Consider the following 23937-nt stretch of genomic DNA (forward strand, 5'->3'; position numbering starts at 1 on the left):
GTGCAGCAAGGGGCACATATCTATTAAATTTAAGTTGATCTGAAGAGAGATGTAAATATTTATAACTACCTTCCTCCTCTACTTAAGCAATAGATATTCCCACCCAAAGAAAGAGAGAAAACAGAAGGAAAATAGGTAAAGATGGGGTTTAGAAACTGAGTCAGGTGAGTACCTAGGTTAACCTGGAACCTAGCATGTGATCTAAGCCCAAGAAACCATAGTATTTGATTTGTGTTTGTTCTGTGACTTTCTTCATATGAATATATTTTAGTTAGTCTTGTACTAGTGCCCTTATACCTATCTTGTTTCTCACGTGTAAAGTAATTTCTCTTACTTCAGGGTGAGCAATTGATCCTAGTGAACTTAGCCAACCTAAAGGTAGTTATATTAGAGTATGACCAACTGGCTTCTGTCTGTGAAGGCATAATAGGAGATAAAATTAAAAAGGTATTCCTCTATATATCTCATTTTTCATAAAGAATTCAAACATCTAAGGGTTTGATGACTTCCAAAAGGTGGAAATAAAAAGTTGAGAATAACAGATACTTCTATATGATGCTTAACCCTCTGTCCTCCATTTATAGGAAGGAAAAAACAAGAGATCCATGAACTTCCCTTCATTTGAAAGGATGAGTAGAAAGTTACATGGAAACTTGATTGGTTGGTGTCAAGATCTTTTGGGGGCATCACAAAGAACATCAAGGTACCCCCTGAGGACTTCTGAATTCCAAGAGAAGCTCCATTGGAACAATAAAGGGCTTCCAGGGTTAGACTAACTAGTTATGTGTTTTGCTAAGTTAGTTCACCCCTTGTAGGTCAATGCAAATTGCCTCTCATGCTTTAGATATGAAATGTCCCTGCAAAACTCTTATGTTAAAAGTTTGATTCCAAATTCGAGATTCAGAGGTTGGGCATCTGGAAAGTGATTGAACAACCATGAGGTTACTGTCACAATTAATGGAAAAAAATTCATTAATGAGCTTGTTATTCAGTCAACTATTGGGAGGTGGTAAGTACTGTAGAAGGTGGAGCTTGATTGGAAGAGGTAGATTTCTGGAAGGATACTTCTGAAGAGTATAATTTTCTTCCAATCTCTTCCTTTCTCTGTCTGTCTGCTTCCTGGTCACTGTGAGATGAACAGCCTCCTTTATCACAAGCTGCTGCTGCTTGATGTTTGCCTCACCTCTACCATGGAGCTACCCACATGGGCTCAAATCTCTGAAGTCATGAGTCCAAATCAGTCTTTCCTCCTTGGGATTGTTTTTCCCAGGTGTTTTGTCACAGTGACGAGAAGTGACTAATTCACCCTCAGAACTGTCCTCATTGATAAATGGATCTCTCCATAGTGAAAATTCTCCCTTAGCCTTGTTGGTTACCAGAGGCTGATTCCTGGCTTCTCCAGAAATCAAGTGCTGAATGGATTTGGAGTCTTCCCTCTGTCCCAGTCCCTGTCTCTCCTGCCTTAGTGATGTTCAAAGGGAGCACTTATTCCTCTATCTCTGTTAGAACTGAGTATTCTTGGTACAAATCACTCAACAATATCACTTAAAATACACTACATTTTTGCCTACCCCCTCCATGCTGGGCATGCTGGGAGGTTTTTCTTTTTCTGACTTAAACTTGTACAGGTCTCAGTCACACTGTTACAATCACTGTGAATCCATATATTCAACTGTCTTGTTGTGTCTGGTAAACACTATTCCTTGAAGTTACCCATCACCTCTGGGTCTTACAATCTTTCTGTTCCTTCTTCCATGAAGATTGCTGAGCCTTGTCAGGGAGGTGTGTGATGTGCACATACCCTTTAGAAATAAACACTCTGCAGGCTGTGGTCCCTGTTAATTTCCATATACTTCAAGGAGAAGCTTCCCTGATGAGAGTTGAGGAATGAACTTATTTGTGGGTATAACAGTAAGTCTCCAGGAGCTGTTTTGATACTATGTCCATAATATTGGATTCTCCCCTAGGGCCTATGACCATTTTAGTTCCATTGGAAGTTACATCTCATGAAGTGAGCCTTAAATCCAACCAGAAAATAGTTGGTTACTACCATAACATTTGTGGCACTGTTATACCAGTGGAAAATATCATAATATCAACTTGTCATATCAACTGTTAGAGGTAATTCTAACATCAATGCAAATTAGAATTTAGCATTTGAGTGATATATACAAGATAAAAGAAGTCATGGGATTAAATAATTTTATACTTTCTTTTTCATCAACATAATCTGAAATATTAAAACAAATTTACTTAGGTGTGGTGATATTGTATTCCCCAATATATCGTACACCCTAATAAATTTATCTGGGGTCATAGAACAGAATAGCCACTAAATATGGAGGCCAGAAAATGGTGGCACACAAGCCTTTAATCCTATTACGTGGGATGCAGAAATCCAGGCAGATCTCTGTGAGTTCAAGGCCACACTGGAAACAGCTAGGCATGGTGACTTGTGCCTTTAATCCCAGGAATTGATGGCAGAAAGCAGAAATGTATTTAAGGAATGAGGACCAGGAACTAAAGCTGGTTAAGCTTTTAGGTTTTTGAGCAGCACAGTTCAGCTGAGAGGCATCCAGTCTGAGGAAAACAGGATCAGCTGAGGAATTGGCAAGGTGAGGTGGCTGTGGCTTGTTCTGCTTCTCTGATCTTCCAGTGTTGACCCCAGTACCTGGCATCTGGTTTGATTTTATTAATAAGACCCTTTAAGATTCGGGCTACACACCTTTAAGATTCGTGCTACACTTAGGTGTGACTTGTGAGACGAAATCATGCAAACATAATTGTGTCACATAATTTATTGGTTTTTATGGTTAATCTGTAGAGTATTATTTATGTTGGCCCAGTGTTATCTATACTGACAATGAGCAAAGCTACAAAACAAACGTGGATGTTCTGATTCTATGTAAATCATTTCACTCCATTAAAACACCTACTCAAAAATAAGAAGGGAATATTTTATACAATGTAAAATTTCTGACATTTTATGCCTGAGAGGGAAGTCTCTATAATTTTCTAAAACCATACATTGGCAAGTATATCTTTCCTAGTCAGAGAGGCAGAATAACCATGTTTGTTTTTTGAGACACAGTTGGCAGAGACATGCTTCATTCTCTTGCAGTAGAAGCGCAGTCAAATGTGGTAAGGGGAGAGAGAATGGTGGATCTGTGAGAAGTGGTTCATAAATCACAGTAGAACAATGGTAATATTTCCTTTGAAGATAACTTGCCCTGAAACTTAGCTGGGCTTCTTCATGCCTAGGATTTTAAACTGCCTCTTAAGAAGTTCTGTTTACATCAACATCTTATGCTGGAGGTAGAAGGTACCAAAAGGCACCAGTCCCAGGTCGCTCCCCTTTTCCTTCCTTGATTTGCTGTGTCCCCACCCTGTGCCCTTGGTAGCGGTCCTTTCATCCAGCTCAAAATTCTTCGCTTTGTAATGAATAAGCAGTCTCAGCCACAGGTGATCAGGACATGTTGTTTGACTGCAGTCATCAGAAGCTGTCCTAGATGAGACTGGAGGGGCTGAATATCTGGGTCAGACTCAGAAAAAGTCAGTTTGCATGTTCGCTGTCATATGCAGAATCTGTGTCATATATATCACATATACCGTAAGACTCACAAGACTCCCTGTGAGCAGCGTGTGGGCACGGGGCATTTCTGCATGGTGGGAAGGTATAATCTGTGTTTTTCTCTTTTCTTAGGGTTTGCACCTCCCTCCATGTACTGTCTCACAGACCCACCACGTCCTTTAATTTTCATCCTTTTTATCTTTACTTACAAGGATTCTGATTCAATAGAGGGAACAATGGCTTTTGCCTGTTTGGGGGTCCATCACCACAAGAGCTTCATCTTCAGTTGGGACCTTGACTCTTTACCTTTAGTATGAGCAAGTTTTTCCTTAGCCATGTTCTTCAGAAGTTCCCAGATCTGTCAAGAATCTATTCTGGTATAATATAATCTCCAGTTAATGAAGTGACATTTGAATATCAGTTCTGAAGGGTTTGAAACATACGGCATATATGCTTCTCTCTCTCTCTCTCTCTCTCTCTCTCTCTCTCTCTCTCTCTCTCTCTCTCTCTCTCTCTCTCTCTCTCTCTCTCTCTTCTCTCTCCCTCTCTCTCCCTCTCCCTCTTTCTCTCCCTTTCTCTTGAGGAAGATCAGCTCCTTTTTTTTCCCCCAGAGTATGCTTGAGGAGGGTGAGGAAGGTGAAGTGAGAAATATGTAGATAAAAGAATAAAGAAGAGAAACAGAAACATAGGCTAGCTAGGGAAGACCTGGGTCAAAACCCACCAGCCCCTTCTGTCTCTACTAAAGCACTTTTTTTTTTTTTTTTTTTTTTTTTTTTTTTTGGTTTTTTTTGAGACAGGGTTTCTCTGCGTAGCTTTGCGCCTTTCCTGGAGCTCACTTGGTAGCCCAGGCTGGCCTCGAACTCACAGAGATCCGCCTGGCTCTGCCTCCCGAGTGCTGGGATTAAAGGCGTGCGCCACCACCGCCCGGCTACTAAAGCACTTTTAAAGGAATGCCAAGGGATGGAGCAAAAGACCTCTCCCTAGCACAACCAAGTGGAGACCATCCCAGACACCTGGTGACCCTGCACGTGTTCAAGCCATCCCCCTAATGCAGCTATGCTGTGTAAAGCAAGCTCAGATCTCACTAGGAAGCTTTTGTGGGCTCCCCACCCCCACCCTATTCTGTGTGTGTGTGTGTGTGTGTGTGTGTGTGTGTGTGTGTGTGTGTGTGTATGTGTGACATGAAATCAGAGGTGTATATATGGTAGGAGAAAAGAAAGATACAATAGAAGAAAAATGAACAAGAGCTGGTACTGGAGGGTGAATATGAGCAAAGCACATGATAGGAAAATATAATAAAACCTGTACTTTCATGTTAATTTTTAACATGATGAAAAATAATGTAGAGAAGTGGAGACAGAGATAGAAATGGCAAAAGAGAAAGGGAGGGTAGAGAATAAGGTTCTAACAGATAGAAATTTCTAAACATTCATAGTAGTCAGGTAACGTCACCTGTCCTATTGATTTTACATTTTCTGAAATCATTCAAAATTTCACAGAAACAAATAATTGTAATTGTGTTTATGGTTTCTATAATTGCATCTATTCTCTTATCAAACTTATATTTTTATTCCATTTTTAGGAAGACCTGCTTTGAAAAATAATTTCACTTGCCTAAGATGACATAATTGCTCCTTCACTATGCCCCATTCTCCCTGGAGAGGTGGGAAGCCTAATTTCCCAAACAATTCAAGTCTCAGGTAGGTAATACTTACCAGAAAGAGGTCCCAGCTTTGGAAAACTATTTTCTTACGTACTTTGTAAAACTGGCATTCATATCTGCATCAGTTGGTGTCAACCCCAGAAACTATAGAGCGTTCTTGATACTTCAAGTAAAAGGGATTTAGTGCAGAGAGTCCATTACAACAAGCTCAGAAAGGAAGAAAAGAGAAAAGGCTGGGGCTCAAAACCAGAAGCTGCTACTGAATCCGGACGGAAGCCTAGCCGCCCTCGGCAGCTGTCAGATGAAGGTGCCAAGACTGCATCCTTGCCTTTGAACAGGGATGCAGGAGCTCCTGCTGCTGCTGCTGCCGCTGCTGCTGCTGCTGCTGCTGCTAATGATGATGGTGGTGGTGGTGGTGATGATGATGATGATTTTTCCACAACTGGGAGTGCTGTACCACAACTGGGCAGGGATCTGGGTGACACTCTATGGGTGGTGCTGTCATTTCTTGGTGTTCCGCAGACAACAGAAATGAAATAACTTTCTTTTTCCTCCTTTCATTCTGTGTCATTTTAATACTGGCTGTCCAGGGAACCTGGAAAATATGGTTTGCAGGTTCCTATTCCTGCCAATTTCATGGCAGAAAAAAAAAACCTAACCAACCAAGTGAACAAAAACCACAACCATGCTAAAGAGTCTAGGACTGACAACTATTAGACAGATAGTCAACAAAGCTCATCCTTTGGTGATACAGTGCTCAGTCATCCCTCTTTTATCTATTCTGATTTGAACTTTATTCAATGATAATAACAATGATGTCATGCTTTTATGTAATGAAATGGACAAATTTGCATATAAGCCAAAATGATCTCACTGTAAATATTCTATAGTTTAAATACTAAATTGTAAGATTGCCTACTTCCCATTTCTGGTATAATGTAGAGTAGAAAAAGGAAGAGAATAAATAAACAATTGATTAGCACATACAAGTGGAACAGAAAAGGCAAGATAAATCATGTGTAAAAGTCACCATCATCATTTCCATAATGGTTGTTAATAGATCATGAGACTTATAGTGATACTCATATTTCCTTCTTCTGCTTCTCATTCCATGACCCCCTCTCCCAGCAACCTGCAAAGCAACTTTTGGCACTGAAATCTGGAAAGCAGTGAGGAAACTCCAGTTCAGCCTCAACTTAATATCTCCATGTTCTTTGCAGCAATTTTCAGTAGTAGGACCTTAACATTGATGGGCAACCAAAAACAGTGACAATGGTCTTTATTGTTCTGGGGAACTAAAGGGCCTCTATGGATAGTAATTCCTAGGTAGGTAGCCTACTCTTGGCACTGTGATTTTTCTTTAATAAATTTATGACTTGGTCTCTAGGAGTATATTTCCCACTAATGCAAGCTATTTTCACTCAAGCTCTAACTATCATTTAAAATCTGTTGGAAGACTGTTTTCATTCACTTTATTGTATATATCTTCTGTGACTTACTCAAAAACGTCCTAGCTGTGCCTGACCCTTATACTATGTGTGGATGAATTTTCCATTCTCACCCCTTTAGGCAAGCTTGCATGTTTTTCAGTTACTATTCTAACTCTGTGAAACAGAATGAGGTAAGCATCACATGTATTGCATGAAGCCTTTTTGCAAAAGTAGGCAAAATCTCTGAAGGTCTATCAACCACCATTGTAATCTGGTAATGACTGATCTCAGGAGTCAACAGCTAAGTAGATACTAAATAAAATGGCTTGCAATGTCCAACATGGAATAGAAGATTCCATTTTTTTGTATTGACTGTGTGCTCAAGAGATCAATGTTAGGATACAACTGCAGGTATGGGAGACTCAAACATGCTTTGAAACCACCTATGATCCTTCATTGACTTCATTTTACTCCATAGATAGCCCTAATTGTCTCCTCCTTATCAGCAAAATTTATTCAAATAACTATCTTTACTCCATTCTTTCTTTCCCGTTCATTCTTCAATTCATCCCATGATAGCCTTCTAGTTTGATTATTATTTCTTCGAAATTGTTATTGACTTTGTCACCGGTGACTTCTCTGTGAAAATGTCCACCAGACCTTCCCCCAGACCATCATTAAACTTCTTGGTAGCATTAGGTCCCATTCTTTTAAAAACCTTATGTTCTGTAGTGTGTCCTTCATGATTTCATATGGTTATGGCTTATGCATTTAACAGGTCACTCTTTTTATCTCATCTCTATGTGAGTAAACTTTTTTATTCATCCACACTCAGTAGTTATGTTTATCCATGGCTTTAAATACCACTGACATGCTAAAAAATTGCAAATTCATTTCTCTGTGTATTCTACCCTGTATCCAGACAGATAGCCAATTACCTTCTCTGCATCTTCACACCAGATAATGAAACATCATCAAAATTTAATCTTTGTTGCCTTTTTTTTTTTTTTTGCTGTCAGTGTATTTCTCTGTGATTCATCCATCTAATTTCAGCTCAAACCTAGAGGCATTCTTGATTATCCTCTCTCCTCAGCCATTCAGTTCATCCAAATCATGTTAGCCCTATAGCTTTTGTACCTAAAATACAATCTAAATATTTCCTTCATTTTCAAAGTCAGTACCATGCAAAGTCATTATATTCAGTCTGTAGTTTGGAATAACTCAACTGCCTTTTAACTGGTCTTATTTGCCATTTCTGTGATCTGTTCTTGGAGATAATATTTATTTGTTAAAATACTGTATTCTTTACTCCTAAAATCTCTCACGATCCTTTTGCTTTATCTAGGATGAAATCCAATGTTGAGAGCACAGTCTACCAGGCTCTATATGATACAGCCCCTCTTACTCTCCTGCCTCATCTCCTGTCCCCATGTTGCCTTTCTTTCCCTGCACTCATCTTGCTCCATACGTAGTGTTCTTGTTTCTGTAGTGCATCTTATTTTATTCTTCCAGCCTTAGGAACTTATTTGCATTTGCCTAGAAATATGTTCCATGAATTTCTGCATGGCTGGCTTGGCTAATACTTAGGTTTCTTTTCAAACATAGACACCTTGCTGATGCCCTCCTGATGACAACTCCAGTTAAAGCTGAAAACATCTTTGTTTCAATTTCAGTTGTCTGTTGTCATGTAGCTTTGTTCATTTGCTCATAACTCAACAGAACTGTTTCAGGCTTTTTGGGACTAGTCTGTCTGCTGCATCCTGTGGGCACCTGTGGTCAACTGGAAACTCACTAAGAGACCACTTCTAGGCTGCCTTCCTCACCAGTCTGAGTTTCCAGTATGGATCTATTGAAAGTTTTACCCGTAAGACCCTTCCATCAATCAGGACATCTCAGATTTGAAAAGGATGAGAATAGAAACTACAATGTCTCTTGGGGTATTCTCTGAAACTGAGCATCTGTTACCTTAGCTGCATTCTTTTGGTAAAAGTCTGAAACAAAATTAGCCAAGATGTAGGGTAACAAACACATTCTACCTCTTGATGGGGCTTGTTATAATAATCCTTGTCTGTGTTTAATCTACCACGTCCCCTTTTCCTGTGCCTGACCATCCCTTTTATTACATCGCCACATTTCTTTCCTCCATAGTTCCTAACATTATTTGAAAATAGCTGTGTGTTAACTTGCATTTGATGATGAATGTTCCTCTTCCATTTGAGTATGAGCTCCAAGAGGGATGGCATCCCTCTCTGACTCGTTGAATACTAATCCCCACTGATTAGAATAGTGAATCGTATTTGGCATTCAGTAGGTGACCAGCATGTGTTGAGTGAATTAATGATCTAGTGAAGAAGTGGCCCAACAGCAGCTTGTGCCTTGGTCCTCACAGTGATTTGCGATCAGTGCCCTTGTGTGCTCCCAGGGTAGCTGAACTTGTATGATGAAAAAAGGTGAAAAGTACAGTGAAACATTTACCTAAATTGCCCTATTATTAATAAAAACTCGAGAGTCAGATATTGGGGTACAAACCTGATAGATCAAGAAAGCAGTATAGGAATGAATAGCTGACCCTCTTTTTCCATCTTCCCAGATTGAAAAAAGCCACACATCTCTCCAAGCCCCTCTCTATCTCTCCTTTGCCTCTCTATCTCGGTCTTCCAAAATTTCTATGGCTAATTCCAGTCACCTAGTTGTGGACTCCACTCCTTGATTCAAGGTTTAACTTTATTAACCATCTCAGAGTATCACAGTGCAATCAAATATCCCAAAACAGTATAGATAATGGTGAGGGAGATTTTGAAGGGTTCACAACACGCCTCCATGGTTGGGTGTGTTTGCATATGCCCGGCAGACCTGGACACTTCTGCCTAGCCAGTTCCAGGTCAAGATAGCCATTTCTCGGTCAAGGCGTCTCGTGTGACCAGGATCCGTGACTTTGCATGGTTATGTAGTGCGCAGCATAGCCATGTGATCTATGCACATGCATGGAGAAGTTACTTAGACCTGTGCACGCCCAGCTATTATAAGCCAGCACCATATTCCCGGCTCCTTCTTCTTCTCTACACATGTGTCTTCCACAGGCCTGAGCACTCTCTGTCCCTTTTATCTTAATGAAACTCTTATTAGTGGATTCTGTCTTGTTTTGTGACATTTCCTTGCAGGGTAAGAGTGCCACAAAATAACTAACAGTTTTAATGCCCCTGATTATAATCTGAGGAAGCCTAAGAGCAAAATTGAGATATTTTACTTTCTGGTTCAAATTCCAAATAATCACACACAGTGCTTCCTAGGTGTTCTCATACTATGTTGTTTTGGTCTGTGTTCTATTGTTGTGCCCAGATCATGACCCCCAGAGAGACCACCAAAGACGAGCATGCCGGAATGCAAAAGCAAGGTTTAATTCTGCATATACAAGCCTAGGCAGGGACTTCGTCCAATACATCCAACGCAGTGGAGGCTGGAGGAAGTGCCCACCTATCTGCAACCTCAGCTTTTAAAGGGAAAAATCACAAGGTTACATCATTTAGGGGTGCTAGTACGGGTACAATTCTGATTGGCTCGCTTCTAGGGACTTCTAGAAATTACTTCTAAGGGCATGGTTGCCCGCCACCATTTCTCATTGGCTGTTCTCAGGTGAGGGCATTTCTGTGGTCAGTTACCCTGGAAACCAGGGAGAGGACATTCCATAGTCTGGCAGGCATTACCTCGTGACTATCTTGTGACTCTATACGTTCACACTTCCTGGTTTCTTGAATCTGAACTGACTGGTTTCAGTAACTAATGGCCTATTCCCAAAAGGAGAAATCTTAGGCCTTAATTTTAGGGTGAAAGCATTTTGGTCTTATTTCTAAGATGGCTCATTTTGGTCTCACACTATTGCTGCAAAAAGACACCATGACCATGGTAACTCTTATAATAGTGTTATGCCCACATCATGGGGACCCCAAAAGACCACCACGGAGACCAAATCCCAAACGTAAAGAGCCTTTATTTCAACCAGAGCTTGGTCCATCTGTCTGTCTGACACAGCGTGAGAGCAGAGAGCCCTGAGCTCAGGTGGGGCAGAGTTTTTTTTTTTTATCATAGCAGAGGTTGGGGTGAGGGGATCTCCAGGGTCCAGGACCCTGATTGGCTGACAGTTGTCCAGGGGTATCTGTAAAACAACAAAAAAAAAAAATAAGTGTGTAGTAGACTCAAGGACATCTGGCCACCTTATCTAATGGTTGGAAAGTTTGGGATGTCAGGGACTTCCTCACCCCTGGGTGGTATCAGCTTAAGGCTTTTCCTGGATCTGGGTGTGGCCTGCAAGTAAGCCTGTCACAGAAGCTGTGTCTAGGCCCCAAAGCCTGTCACGGCTGCTATATGGTCAAGCTGTTTTGGGGCCCCTCTACAATAGAAAGCATTGAATTGGGGCTTGCTTACAGTTTGAGAGGTTTAGTCCATTATCATCATGACAGGTAGCATGGCAGCGTGCAAGCAGGCATGGTGCTGAAGAAGTAGCTGAGAGTTCTATATCCAGATCTGCAGGCAGCAGGAAGAGAGAGACTCTGGGCTTATTGAAACTACAAAGCCCACCCACCCTCAGTGTCTCACTTCCTCCAATATGGCTATACCTGGTAATCTTTTCAAACAGCACCGCTCCTGCTGACCGGGTATTCAAATCTATGCGCTCATGGGAGCCATTACCATTCAAACTACCACATGTGACACCTACCAAGTAGGAATTAAATCATTGTGTTAAGCCCATTGTACCCAGCTTTCTTTAGACGATCCCTCTTCTGCTTCTGGGAAATGGCTATGGTCAAGAGAAAAAGACAGGGAGCATTATGAGGACATGGGAAGGAAAGGAGCCCCTCATTGCAGAGTCTGATTGAAGCCTCTAATCAGCCGAGAACCAAAAATTCCCACACAACTAACAATTGATGTGAAGGATTTCAATACAGGGAAAATATTTCTTTTATGTTGAAATAGTGATAAACAAGGGTTAAAGCCAGAGCATATGTGACCTCAGAGATAGCTTCATTCCTGCCCAAGATATTTTCTGGGAATCTCACAAACTAGATTATTAACTTTTTTTTTTTAATAGCACAGATCACCTTGCTTCTGGATGCACATCTGGAATTTCCCTGTAATCTCACTTTAGTTCCTAAGCCACTCTTTGAAAGTAACAACTTAAAAAAAAACCTCAAAAGTCCTCTATGTGATGACTATACAGACAGTGAAGTATGACCCCCCTCCCTTTGAGAAGGATACATGCTCTTAAGTCTGTCTTACTTTTTTCCTAGTGCTTCCTTTTAATCCTTATGATTGAATCTACATGAAAATGTCTTTTAGTAAACTGCTTTGTACTGAACCTTCTTGAAATTCTTTCTGTAGCAAAGCAAAGAATCTTTACTTGAGTGAGGGTCCCTAAAAGTCCAAGAAATGGGCAAATTAAATGAGTAGACAGTTAACTAAAACAGGAGTGGAAATGGCCAGCAACTATTTCTTTTAACGTTTAATAATCCTAGTCATCAGAGAAATGCAAACTCAAACTACTTTGAGATACTACCCAGTCAGAGGACTATTACCAAGTGTGATAACAAATGTTATGGATGATGTGGTGAGAAAGGAACCCTTATTCACTGTTGGTGGGGATGCAAATTAATATAGTCATTATGGAAATCATTTTAGAGATTTCTCAAAAATTAAAACTAGAACTGCTATATGACCCAGCTATTTCACCCCTGGGTATATATATACACAGAGAACCCAATATCCTACCATAGAGATATTTTAACAACAATATTTATTGTTGCTTTAATTACTATAACAAATAATTGGAATCAGCCTAGTTGTCCAACAACAGAGGAATTAATAATAAAAATGTGATACATATATTTATAGAGAGATAAAGTAAAATGAAATAAAATTTGCAGGAAGGTGGATGGACTTAGAATGTATAATATTAAGTGAGATCAAACAAGCTCAGAAAAAAATACATGCTCTTTCTCATATGTAGAACTTATCCAGTATTATATGGACATATGTAAACAAACATACATGTGGATACAGTATAACAGGTAGAAAAGAGAATAAGAAAGGCTAAATATCAGGGAATGAGGAAAGACTGAATACAAGTAATAGATACAAGTTATAAAAGTATGTAAAGCTAATTGTTTTTTTCTAGTTCTAATTCTGGTATTAATTTTTCAGGTTGGCGGTGAATAAGTACATAAAAATATATAAATAATGAAAGTGTAAAATCCAATGTGAAGCTCTACAGATTCAGAATGCCTATTCTAACTGGATAGAAGTTCACTGAGATATATAAACTTTGGGTCTGGTTTATTTTTGTGTATGATGTTTATTTTATTTGCAAGTTTTTTAATAATGAAGTTTGTAAAATCAAAAAATAGAAAGCTCTAGAGAGCTTGCCTTTATAGTCCATTACAAGTTTTTAATGTGATTCTTCTGGCTGTGTGCAGCAGAGTGAGGCAGTATCTCAACCCTGAGGCCCCAGACAACTTCAGAGAAGTCATCACCATTGTTTTTTGAGTAAGCAATTTACTTCCCAAGAGATGATCATTCTTGTTTGCAGAGAGCCTCAGTTTCCAATATCGGATAATGGCTCCTACACAAGGTATGGGGTGAATTTCAATAATAGATGTTGGTGGGACTTACTGTTCCCGGAATCTAAGATGAGTAAAAATTTAGGACAGCAACTGAGGACCTTCAGGTGCCTTGCCAGGACTCAGCCATTGGGTTTTGTAAAAAGCTTATCAGCAAACACACAAATCTAATGACCTGATGGTTGGGTCCACATATGAGAAAGAATATTTGGCATTTGACTTTCCAGCATTGAATGAATTTTCAGATTTGTGTGTTACCTCAAAGTGCTTGTAGAAGCCCGGAAACTAGAAAGGGGCCATTGGAAGGCAGAGGGGGAAAGCAAGATCTTAAGGGAGGAGATATAGTAGAACAAGAGTGTTATGAAGAAAGAAATGGGACTAGTGGGGGATAGGCAAAGTAGAGGGATGAGAAGGTAATAAAGGGAAAGAAGTTGAGGGAAGATTAAGCAATGTTGACAATATTTGAAGACCCATAGAGAAACCCACTGTTTCACAAACTCGGATACTGTTTAAATTGAGTTATCATACATGAAGAATCATGTTTCTCCTAGAAGCTACAAGTGACTATATTAAAAAGTTGGTGGTTAGTGGGATCCAAGAGGCTTTCCAAATAATGCAGATTTTTTTTTTCCATTGATTTCGGTTTCCAGTCAGAACTTCCTGGTAAGATTCTATTGAGGAAAACACCAAATCTTCTAGTCACAGAGAAATCAAGCTAGAACTGACCTAGGAGCTTCTGTCAAGCTAGCTATCTTTCAGAGGATCAGAAAGTGCTGTGCAAATACTGGGGGAGAAAGGGCAACATCTTACTCAGTTATGAATGCTGGGAGCTAAAAAATTGACTGTTCTGGCAAGATATGATAGGGAGCAGAAGTGGCTTGCATGCTACTGGGGTAATCAACCTTCAGAATGAACTTGAAGCCTGTTCTACATGAGGAACCTTAGTCTTAGGTTCTGTAAATGTTGCCAAAACCCCAAACTTGTGGACCTATAAGCCCTAGAGGTAAACCTGCTAGTATTATTCTGCTAAGTGGACATAGTATAAAACTGATTTCAAAAACATACATCTATATCCATAAATAGTGCAGCTCTCAATCCTTATCAAAGAAACATCTTTGTGTAGATGATACAGAGACTCCCAACTGGTGAAGGTACAGAGAACAAGTCTGTGTGGAGTGCTCTGCCATAAATGAGTATTGCACCTCCCTCCCCCAGGCTCAGAAAACATAGAAGGGTGGGTGGATAGTTTTATTTTTATTTATTCTTGCAGAATTTCAAACATTATATATTTATTACATTCTTACTCCTCCCAGATTCTCCCCCACTTCTACCCTCTCCCAACTTCATGTTTTTTTCTTTCTCTTAAAAATTAGAACTGAAACAAAAATCAAAAGAAAAAAGTCACCATAGAACATGAAGTTCTATATGTATGGAAAACTGCTCCTGAGCATGGGGCCTGCCCTAGAATGAGGTTGATACACCCCATATCACATCATTAAAGAAAATGGATATTCCCCCCTCCAGCAGAGGGTGGAAATATCTTAAGAGCCAGAGATCAGGAGGGACTTAGGGGAAACTCTTCTCTGGACATGACAGGTTTCTTGCCCTCAGGAACCCACAGCACCTGTGATTACCTATACAAGATCAAGCCAATCAACATTCCAGCATAAATATGGGAGGACCACAGAAGTACCTACCCCTAAATGGGGAGCTATTGATGGCTGAAGGCTCCTAGGGGAGGGAGAATCAATTTTCTTTAGGGGTGTAGTCTTTGGTAGATTGACAGTACCAGTGGATAGTGCTACATTTATGAGTATATGAGCAGCATTAATTGGACTCAGTGAGTTATTTTAAAAACAGGACATAAAGTTGGAAGGGGACACTTAGGAAAGGGAAACTCAGAAGGAGTTGGAAGGGAGGAGCTGGGGATGTGTAAATATGATCAGAATCTATTGCTTACATATCATGTTCTCAGAGAATTAAGAAGTATGTTATATTTTAAAACACAAATATCAAAACGCCTGTATTATACTTTTAAAAAACGACCTAATAAGTTTAATGAGTGTTGTTGACTTTCCTTTCACACTCATTAGCTGTCAGTAGCTTCTCAGAGAGGGATGTGACGTCACGAGCCCCTTCCTCATTAATAATAGAATATTGATGGATGCAACTTTGTACAGGTCTTGTATAGGTAACTACAGATAGCATTTCACAGAACTCCTCTTTCTCTGACTTTTGTACTATTTCTACTTCTTCTTCCTCAATGTTCTCTGAACTCTGGCGTTCTGGCTCGTGTGTGTGTGTGTGTGTGTGTGTGTGTGTGTGTGTGTGTGTGTGTGTGTATGTGTGTGTATGAACAGATGTTTAGAGTTGAGCTGTTCGATATTCTTAACCCCTGAATTGTTTGGAAGGACCTTCCAAGTGCTAAGGGGTTTTCCTGTTAGCCAATTTTCCTTATTTTAATTGCTCTTCATAGGTTGGAGTTTTATATTGATATCAATGCTCATAGTCTCTTTCTTTTAAGCATATTCTGGTTCATGAATCCACCCTTTTGAAATGCAACCACCAGACATGGACATAGAATCCACGTGCCTTCTGAGAGGCCCAGGAAGCAAAGCCATTAAAAATATATGATTTGAGATTACCTTATAATTATATATATTTTTAAAAAACACAAATCATTTTTTTTCCTTGAGGACTTGCAGACTGGTCTAACTACACGTGGCAACTTAAAACATTGAATGATTAAATTGATTTTACCATCACAGACTTCTTTAATGTTTGGTGTCCTTCAAGTGTCCTCTAGCATCACAGATAAGATGCTGGAAGCCATCTTGCATCCATAACTTGAGTTAGCAAGGCATTTAGTGAGAGCCGGCAGGCTGCTTCAGTTGAGTCAGTTGCTAGACTACATCACCCTCTAGTGGTCAGAGTTCAATTTCAAGACAGGAATATTGGCATGTCATCAGAAGTGGGTGACTAGACAGCTCAGCTTCCCCAATGCAGAAAACTTTGCCTTGATTATTTTCAGCTCAGTGGCTGACCCACCCCCCACTGTACTATAGATCCTGACACAGCCTGCTTGTGTTAGCTCTCTACTCCCTCTCCATCGCAGACTAACTTTTTAGAGACTCAGAATCTCAAGTTGCTTTTCCTTTTATTTTTAAGTAGTTGTAGATATTTCCCCCTTGGGAATATTTCCTTGTTTCTATCTTATTCATTATTATTGAATATAGACACAGAAGACCTTAAAATAGGGGGATATGATCTAGAATTCCTACTGAAGAAAGTCAAGGCATAATCCACATGAGGTGACTGGGCTCATGGCAGCAGCACTGACCTTCAGGCCAGCCCCGATCTAAAAGAGCATCCCTGCAGCTTGTTGGCTACATTGATAGTCAAGTGATTTTACTTTTCCAAGTTTACTCACAAGACAAGAGGAACCCTGCAGAGTTGTGGTGCCTTACAAATGAAGCAGTACAAGCCACACAAAATGTTCACACTCAGTTCCTTGGGTAGATGGCCCCCTTTCTCCTTGCCAGATGACTTCCTGGGCATGGCATGGGATATATTCTTCACTCTTAGCCAAACCCTATTCATTGCACAGGTTTGTGCTCAACTGTGTGTTGTCATTATCTCTGACGGCTGATTTTACAGGTGTGAGGAGTTAACTGGTGAAGATCAGTCTAGTCTGGATCTTTCCCAAGTTCCCAATCCCCAAGATATTCTCCCATGGCTTTGAACAGAAAGCTTTGGGAAGAACAAGGTCTATTCAGATGCATTTATTCAACAAACAGGCTAGCCAAGCATAGTGGTAGTCTTAAAAGAGTTCGAAATCTTGACTTTCAGCAAGGCCCGTATTTTCTAATGCGGACAGGAACCTGGCGTTCCCTGTAGAAGAATTGAAGAAAACAAATAATGGTCAGCTTGAACTTTATTGGCACAAATAAGTGACTATGTGAGAATGACAATGAAAGTTAAAAAAATAATTTCCCCTTTTAAAAGAAGAGAGGTTTATGTTTTATTCCCAGTTTTCTCTTTTTCCAATACATTCATTCGTTCACTTTTCACTGGGTATTTGTTGCTTTCTATTGTATTTACATGGGATACAACAGAATAGTAAACGTTTCTATCATTAGTATTTACAGATCTAATGGAATGTTACTGGGAACCTTTGAAATTAATCTCAAATTCAATACTGTTTCTTTTACTGCAGATGCTGCAAACTTGCTAACAATATGGAAATCTTAGTTGATGCCAAGGCTATAGCAGGGCCTTCTCACTGTTTAACATTTTGTCTTAGAAGATGGGGGCTTGAACCTGTCAGGCCATCTTGAGTCTCATAATAGCAGCCAATACTGAGGCCTCTGTAGATAAAATCTTCTCTGCCCTTCCCATGTTTCCTTTACCAAACCAGTTTCTCTCACAAAATCTAAATGCCCTTTAATTCTGTAATTGTTCCTTAGTTCTAAGACAGCTTCTAGCATTATCTTTGTAGTTAATGTTTCCTTGAACAGACTGGAATGCAACAATTTTTTCTCTATTATTGGAGAAGATGTGATACTCATCTATTTTCACATGTACATTTTCTGGATCTTTTGTTTCTTCACTTTAACATTAACATTAACTGATAATAATGCCGATTTCAAAGTTGCTTATATAAGTCTGCTATCCACAGCTGTGCTGTTCACTTTGGTTCCTTCTTCTCATTAGCCACATTGGGTTACTTACACTTAAAAGTTTAACAACATTAACACTTCAGTTTCTCAGTATACTATGTGTGCTTAAGAGTCAGTGACTAGCACATGTCACCAGTGGCTCTGTATTGGCCGGCACAGACAGAAAACACTTCTAGCACCACAGAAAGTTCTGTCAGACACTGCTTTCCTATAGAAAAGAGTTGTTAAGAGCTTCTCTGACAAAGTGTTTCTTCTGACATACAATGTCCTGACTTAACATGCCTGGCAGGCGCCTTATACACATGGGACCTATCACAGGAAAGGCCTGTTTGGTGTTTCAAATCCCAGGAGTTAGACTCAGAGCCTGGCTCTAGTAATAGTTACCACACAAGTCATTTTTGTGCAACTTCAAAAGATGACATTTTTAATTAAAATATAATTATATTACTTTTCTTCTCTAACCACTCTCAAGATCCCTCTGTCCAAACCCTCATTGCCCACTCACTTTCAAATTGATAGGCTCTTTTTCTTTTATTATTATTGTGTGTGTGTGTGTGTGTGTGTGTGTGTGTGTGTGTACAAATAGATACAACCTGCTGAGTCCAATTTTGTTGTTTGTATGTATGACTTTTAATGGGCAATCGAAACAAAGCCACTATAGAAACCTCAGATCATCCTCTTACGTTTGAGAAAGACAAACCTATCTTGAGACATAAATATTATTTCAGAACACAGGGGAAAACATTGCACTTTCGGGCAGTGGAATGTGCCTCTTACATTCACACGTATTTGAAAGAATACAAAGAGCTAATTGCAACCAGTAGGTTAAAAGGTCAAAGGCGAGCGTGTTCAGCATTTTGCTCATATTTTCCGAATGCTTCGCTCTAAATAGAGGCCTTCAGACTTTAGAGCTCACACTTGGAGATTTCACAAGTCTCAAGGGTGTTATGGGGCTTTCCTCCTCCCTGTGGATGGAAATAATGATGCTTGACCTTAATGTCAACAACATAGGTCATGAGAAAATTAACAAGTGGTTTCAAACGTATTCTTTCTACAAGTTTCCCCTGTTCCTCCCCAAACGCCTGAGCCAGGAGCTCAGCCTGTAGCCCAGGCTGACAGGTGAAAGAACAGACTGGCTTAGAACTCAGTTTTTTTTCTGTCTTGGCCTGCAGTGTGGGGTTGGCAGGCATGTGCTATCATGCCTGGCATATTTTACACACTGGCAGAATCCTCACCATAAAGCTGAATGCCTAGTGTTTGGGGTCAAAAATGTCTACAATCCTGGATAAACTCTGAGACTTTTCTGAACTCTTTTAGAGCCATCCCAGAAAAGAATTTGCATTACAGGGAGGAGATTCATGCAGAGGAACAGTGACAATTTATAGTCACTTGAGTCTGAGCTGAAGTCTTTAACATGGAGTCAATTCTAGAAAATCTAAGTGGTTCCTGTCCCATGTGGGATCCCTGTTGTTTAGTTGAAACTCAGTCTCATTTAAATGGTACTTTTTTTCATTAAACATTTTTTTTGTTTGTTTGCTTTTTGTTTTTGTTTTTGTTTTTTGCCCTTTCAGTTAGAAGATATTGCCATCTTTGCTTGGTCACACAACATTGTACACTCTTTTTTGCTGTTAATTTCCACCACGTATAAGAAGCTCTTACACATGCTCATGAGGTGGGCTGTGTTTTTGGTGTTTGTTTTGTTTGTTTCTGTCACAAACACATGGGACACAGGCATAATAACTGGCACATGGTTGACTGCTCGGCCATAGTGCAAGAGAAAAACCGATACGTCTTTTTGTCCCATAGTCCTGAGTGATTCCTGTTCCCCAACTTTAAACACGTCAGAAAATTAAACTACACTGAGCCTAGATTTCATTCCCATGAATACACATGTTATAAAATATATTTCTGTTCACTAAAACCTATATAACTCACATTTGCTAATTTGGGAGAGCATTAGAAAATGCCATTTGAGCTATTGTGGAGAATTATTTTTTTCAGATTAAAGTTATTTTGTATGTACAGGCTTTTTGAAAATCTAGACTATTAACTATATTGCTAAGAAAATTAGGGCTTTTATCATCCAAGCGATTTTTAAATCATATTATCATACCAAATTTATGAAAAGAAAGGTTTATTTATTGACCTAGGTTTCAATAGGATAACGTGAAATTCTAATTGTAAGTAAGTTAAAATAAGTACTTTTAAATTGATTTTTATCCTCACCTGTTTTCAGAGCACAGCGTGCATTCATTGGAATAAGTAATTCCATCCATCCCACACACAGGGTCATAAATCCTGGGACATCCTGTAACTCCATAATTGCAATCAGCCTAAACACAGAATTAAGAACAGTCACTTTCTATCATTTTCAATGTTTGATCTTAAAATATTTTTAAAAATTTAAATTAATCTTTTTCAGTTAGGATAATGACACTGGATGTTGTATAAGAAAGCAATAACAACAACAAAAGAAATCTGCCCTGGAATCAGAAAATCTGATTAAAGTCAAGTTATGGCTGTCTACTAATTCCGCCCTTGATCTGTCACTTCATCTGCAAACTGGGAAAACATCAGTTCCCAACTTACATCATGATGCTATGATGAGGTTTGGTAAAAAGAAGAAGAAGAAGAAGAAGAAGGAGGAGGAGGAGGAGGAGGAGGAGGAGGAGGAGGAGGAGGAGGAGGAGGAGGAGGAGGAGGAGAGAGAAGAAGAAGAAGAAGAAGAAGAAGAAGAAGAAGAAGAAGAAGAAGAAGAAGAAGAAGAAGAAGAAGAAGAAGAAGAAGAGGAAGAAGAAGAAAACTCTCAAGCTCACATTTCCTGGTGTGCTGGCTTCCTGAAGGCCAGCTGCTAACAGGGTAGTCTTCCTTGCTGATTATTATTAAACACCTTTCATAGGGCACTGTCTTATTTTTATGCATCGTTCTAGTGGAAAAGTCTCACCCCATAATCGAAACTGTCAATTATCCATCCACCAATCTACTCAATAACAATCTTGTAAGGCTATCATTCCACTCTTCCACAATGGAAGGATCACAAAGTGATGAATTGAGTTAAAGTCACATAGCTAGTGATTCTTCGACCCTGAATTCCAGCTCCTGGGTGTGGCATCATCACCCCTCCGTTCCAGGACGTCGACCACCAGTTTTTTTGTTTGTTTGTTTTTTGTTTTTTGTTTTTCGAGACAGGGTTTCTCTGTGTGGCTTTGTGCCTTTCCTGGGACTACTTGGTAGCCCAGACTGGCCTTGAACTCACAGAGATCCGCCTGGCTCTGCCTCCCGAGTGGGCGTGCGCGACCACCAGTTTTGCTGGCACTCATTCACTCCTCATGGATCAATACTTGGGGGACCTTCCCTCAACCTTTCTAACAGCTTGCATAGGAAATTAGAGAATTTAGAAATTATAAATTATAAGAAACAAGAAATTATACAATTCTCTTTACCTTTTTGCCCACGAAGTCAGCTGTAGTATTACCTAGAAAACATAAATCAGACATGTCAACTAGGATCCCAAGTAAAGAAGCCAGATCTATTCTTACTTACAAAAGACTGCAGTTTTCACAGAAACTTCTCTGCTTCCACTATCCACTTCCCACCTCTTATTTCCATAGACTTTCAAGGACACTGGATAGGTTTTCTCCACTCCCTGCCTGCTAAGATCTTGAAAAGTATTAAGTAAAATTCTGACTGCTACTGAGCATTTCCATTTGGCATTTCAGAAAATTTGATCCACTTCCTTGAGAATAGAAATTATGTACTCAGAGTTTGAAACATATTGGCACTAATTATTCAGACACCTTCTGGGTGTCCATCAGTGTTCTTTCTGCATCCCATAGAATTTTCATCTCAATCAGTGACTGAGAAATATCTGTTTCTCAGGGTGTGAGTGGCAGTATGGGAAATAGCCATCGGGCCTTGGGATGTAATTAAGTTCCTTTTGTAAATAGTGTTAAAAATGGGGCTTTTCTGCCAGCTCACCATCAGTTCCCAAAGAACATTTTCCCACAGGTGCATTACACTTACTGACTAAAGGTCCATGTTGTCTTTTGGGTATCTACATAGTTCAGAAAAGATTCCATTCTTCAGAAAACAAGTCTTGCTGACATCGAAGCATATGATACATATGCTTGTATGTAACAACAATGAAAAAAAATTGAATTTGAAAGAGAGCAAGAAGGTATATGGGAAGGTTTGGAAGGAGAAAAGGGAAGGGGGAAATGATGTAATCATGTTAAACTCTCAAAAAGTTATTTATTTATTTATATTTTTTTAAAAAGAGAAGATGGCAACTGTGAATGTAGATGAGTTTACCAGGGAAAGGAATCTAATCTGATAGCCCCCCAAAGGAGAAATGTTCCTGATACTTAATTTTCAGTCAATGATCTCTGAAGAAATGAAAAGGAACGTGGGGATTCATCAGAGAAGGTGCGGCTGCTCGGGTCCCTTTGGATCCAGAATGTAAACGAGTCTAAAAATTAATGAGCGGAAGCTTACTACAGGCATCTAGTTATATTAATTATTAGGCTTAAGGTGGGACAAAGGGCCCTTTTCTTCTATAAATATTTATCTAAAACAACAAGCAATGGTGTTCCCCTTCTTAGCTCAGCATAGATGAGGCTCTTGTCAAAGTTCTGCCTGAGCCACGGGAGGGGAGAGTGTCCATCAATGCCAGTTACAAAAGCCAAACCCATCTCAACCAGATTCGCCTCCCAACAGTCTCATGGTAAGTTTGAGCATTCCTTCACCGGTTCAAACAGGATGTTTTCTTTCTAAACATCCTACAGATCAAACATCAAACTTCTAATCACTCAAAATATGACTTTTATGCAAACTAAATGGCAGTCATTGTTACCTATTTTGTGCGAGTTCATAGGAATTTCAGTTTCGTAAGTCGGCCTCACATGGTCTAGTGACCATTTCCAGAGTTGGAAGGGTATTTTAGGTTGAAACCCTTTCTTCTCTACCACATCCCCAATGGAGTAGCAGCCTTGTTTTAGAGCAGGCCGTGACTATCTCTGGGCACGTCTTACCGGAGATGCTTTCTTCATTTATGTTAGAAATGACTTCTTTCTGTAATTCACGCTAGAGATACTTCTTCTTGGTATTCACTCCATTGACTTCATTTCAATTCACTGGCACCAATGAGCTAACACTAGACTATCTAAATTTCCACGAGATATATTCAGTAAAGCAATAGATCAAAGTTTTTTTTTTTTTTTTTAATTTTTGAAGAATATGCAAACACACCTACCTGCTAAACTGAGCAGGGCCAAGGCGCCAAGAAAGAGAGTTGCCACCTTCATGGTTGCAGATCCAGGTGCAAAGGTCAGGAGTACTGTACTTCTCCTCAGAAACTGAGGAGTGGTCTTATAGACAGATGGTAGCACCAGGCTCCACCCACTGTGCTGTATGATAGATATCCTTGGTTATTGATTGACTCTGTGAGGCTGTCAGGCTGGGGAAATATTACCTGAGTAGTAAACAGGGCAGGAAAGGCTGGACCCAAATTCTCCAGGAACAGCTACTTACCTTGATTCCTGATATCCTTTCAGGTTTTGAGAAATGCTCCCTGCTTTCCTGAACCTGGTTTTCTTGTCTGTAGGCGAGATCAAAAGTCCTGTCTCCTCTGTAGTTCTGAACAGATGAGCAAAAGTGGACAGCTCAAAGGTACTCTCCATTCTTTCCTTTTCTTCCATTCCTGTTTTTCATTTTTTCACATTTCTCTCTTTAGTCTCCATGCGTTCTTTAATGCTTGACAGGCTGATGGCAGGGTAGAGTAAAAGATAAAGAGGACTCAGTTACCTGTCTCCTGGTCTCCTCAGTTCCCTGTATTGGGGCTGTGTGTGCTTACCAGAGTAGCTGCATGCCTCTAGAAAATCAATTCACTTTCTGATTGCTTCAATTTATGCATTTGAAAATTGATGTAACAGTAATAAGTAACTCACAGGATTGATCCTTCATTAACTGATATGTACTGAGTATC

At 39.8% G+C, this 23937-nt stretch overlaps 1 protein-coding gene and 1 long non-coding RNA gene across 3 annotated transcripts; one reads left to right on the plus strand and one right to left on the minus strand.

The window, feature by feature from the left end:
* Window positions 1–776: 776 nt before the first annotated feature.
* Window positions 777–20588, plus strand: LOC143269480 (uncharacterized). 2 transcript variants are annotated; one of them, XR_013045905.1, is made up of 3 exons: window positions 777–1009; window positions 5154–5271; window positions 20377–20588. It is a non-coding gene; the product is annotated as an uncharacterized LOC143269480 (long non-coding RNA). The 2 variants fall into 2 exon arrangements; XR_013045904.1 differs by lacking the exon at window positions 20377–20588 and adding an exon at window positions 6363–6704.
* Spink1 (serine peptidase inhibitor Kazal type 1) lies at window positions 17043–23320 on the minus strand. The gene is made up of 4 exons (XM_076554698.1): window positions 23206–23320; window positions 21398–21429; window positions 20181–20287; window positions 17043–17166 (listed from the first exon to the last, which is right to left on the minus strand). Exons 1-4 carry the CDS (start codon window positions 23255–23257, stop codon window positions 17121–17123), a joined length of 237 nt encoding a protein of 78 aa, XP_076410813.1. The 5' UTR covers window positions 23258–23320; the 3' UTR covers window positions 17043–17120.
* Window positions 23321–23937: the final 617 nt, after the last annotated feature.

The sequence above is a fragment of the Peromyscus maniculatus genome, chromosome 19 (genome assembly GCF_049852395.1).
Source record: "Peromyscus maniculatus bairdii isolate BWxNUB_F1_BW_parent chromosome 19, HU_Pman_BW_mat_3.1, whole genome shotgun sequence".
Taxonomy (NCBI): Eukaryota; Metazoa; Chordata; class Mammalia; order Rodentia; family Cricetidae; genus Peromyscus; species Peromyscus maniculatus.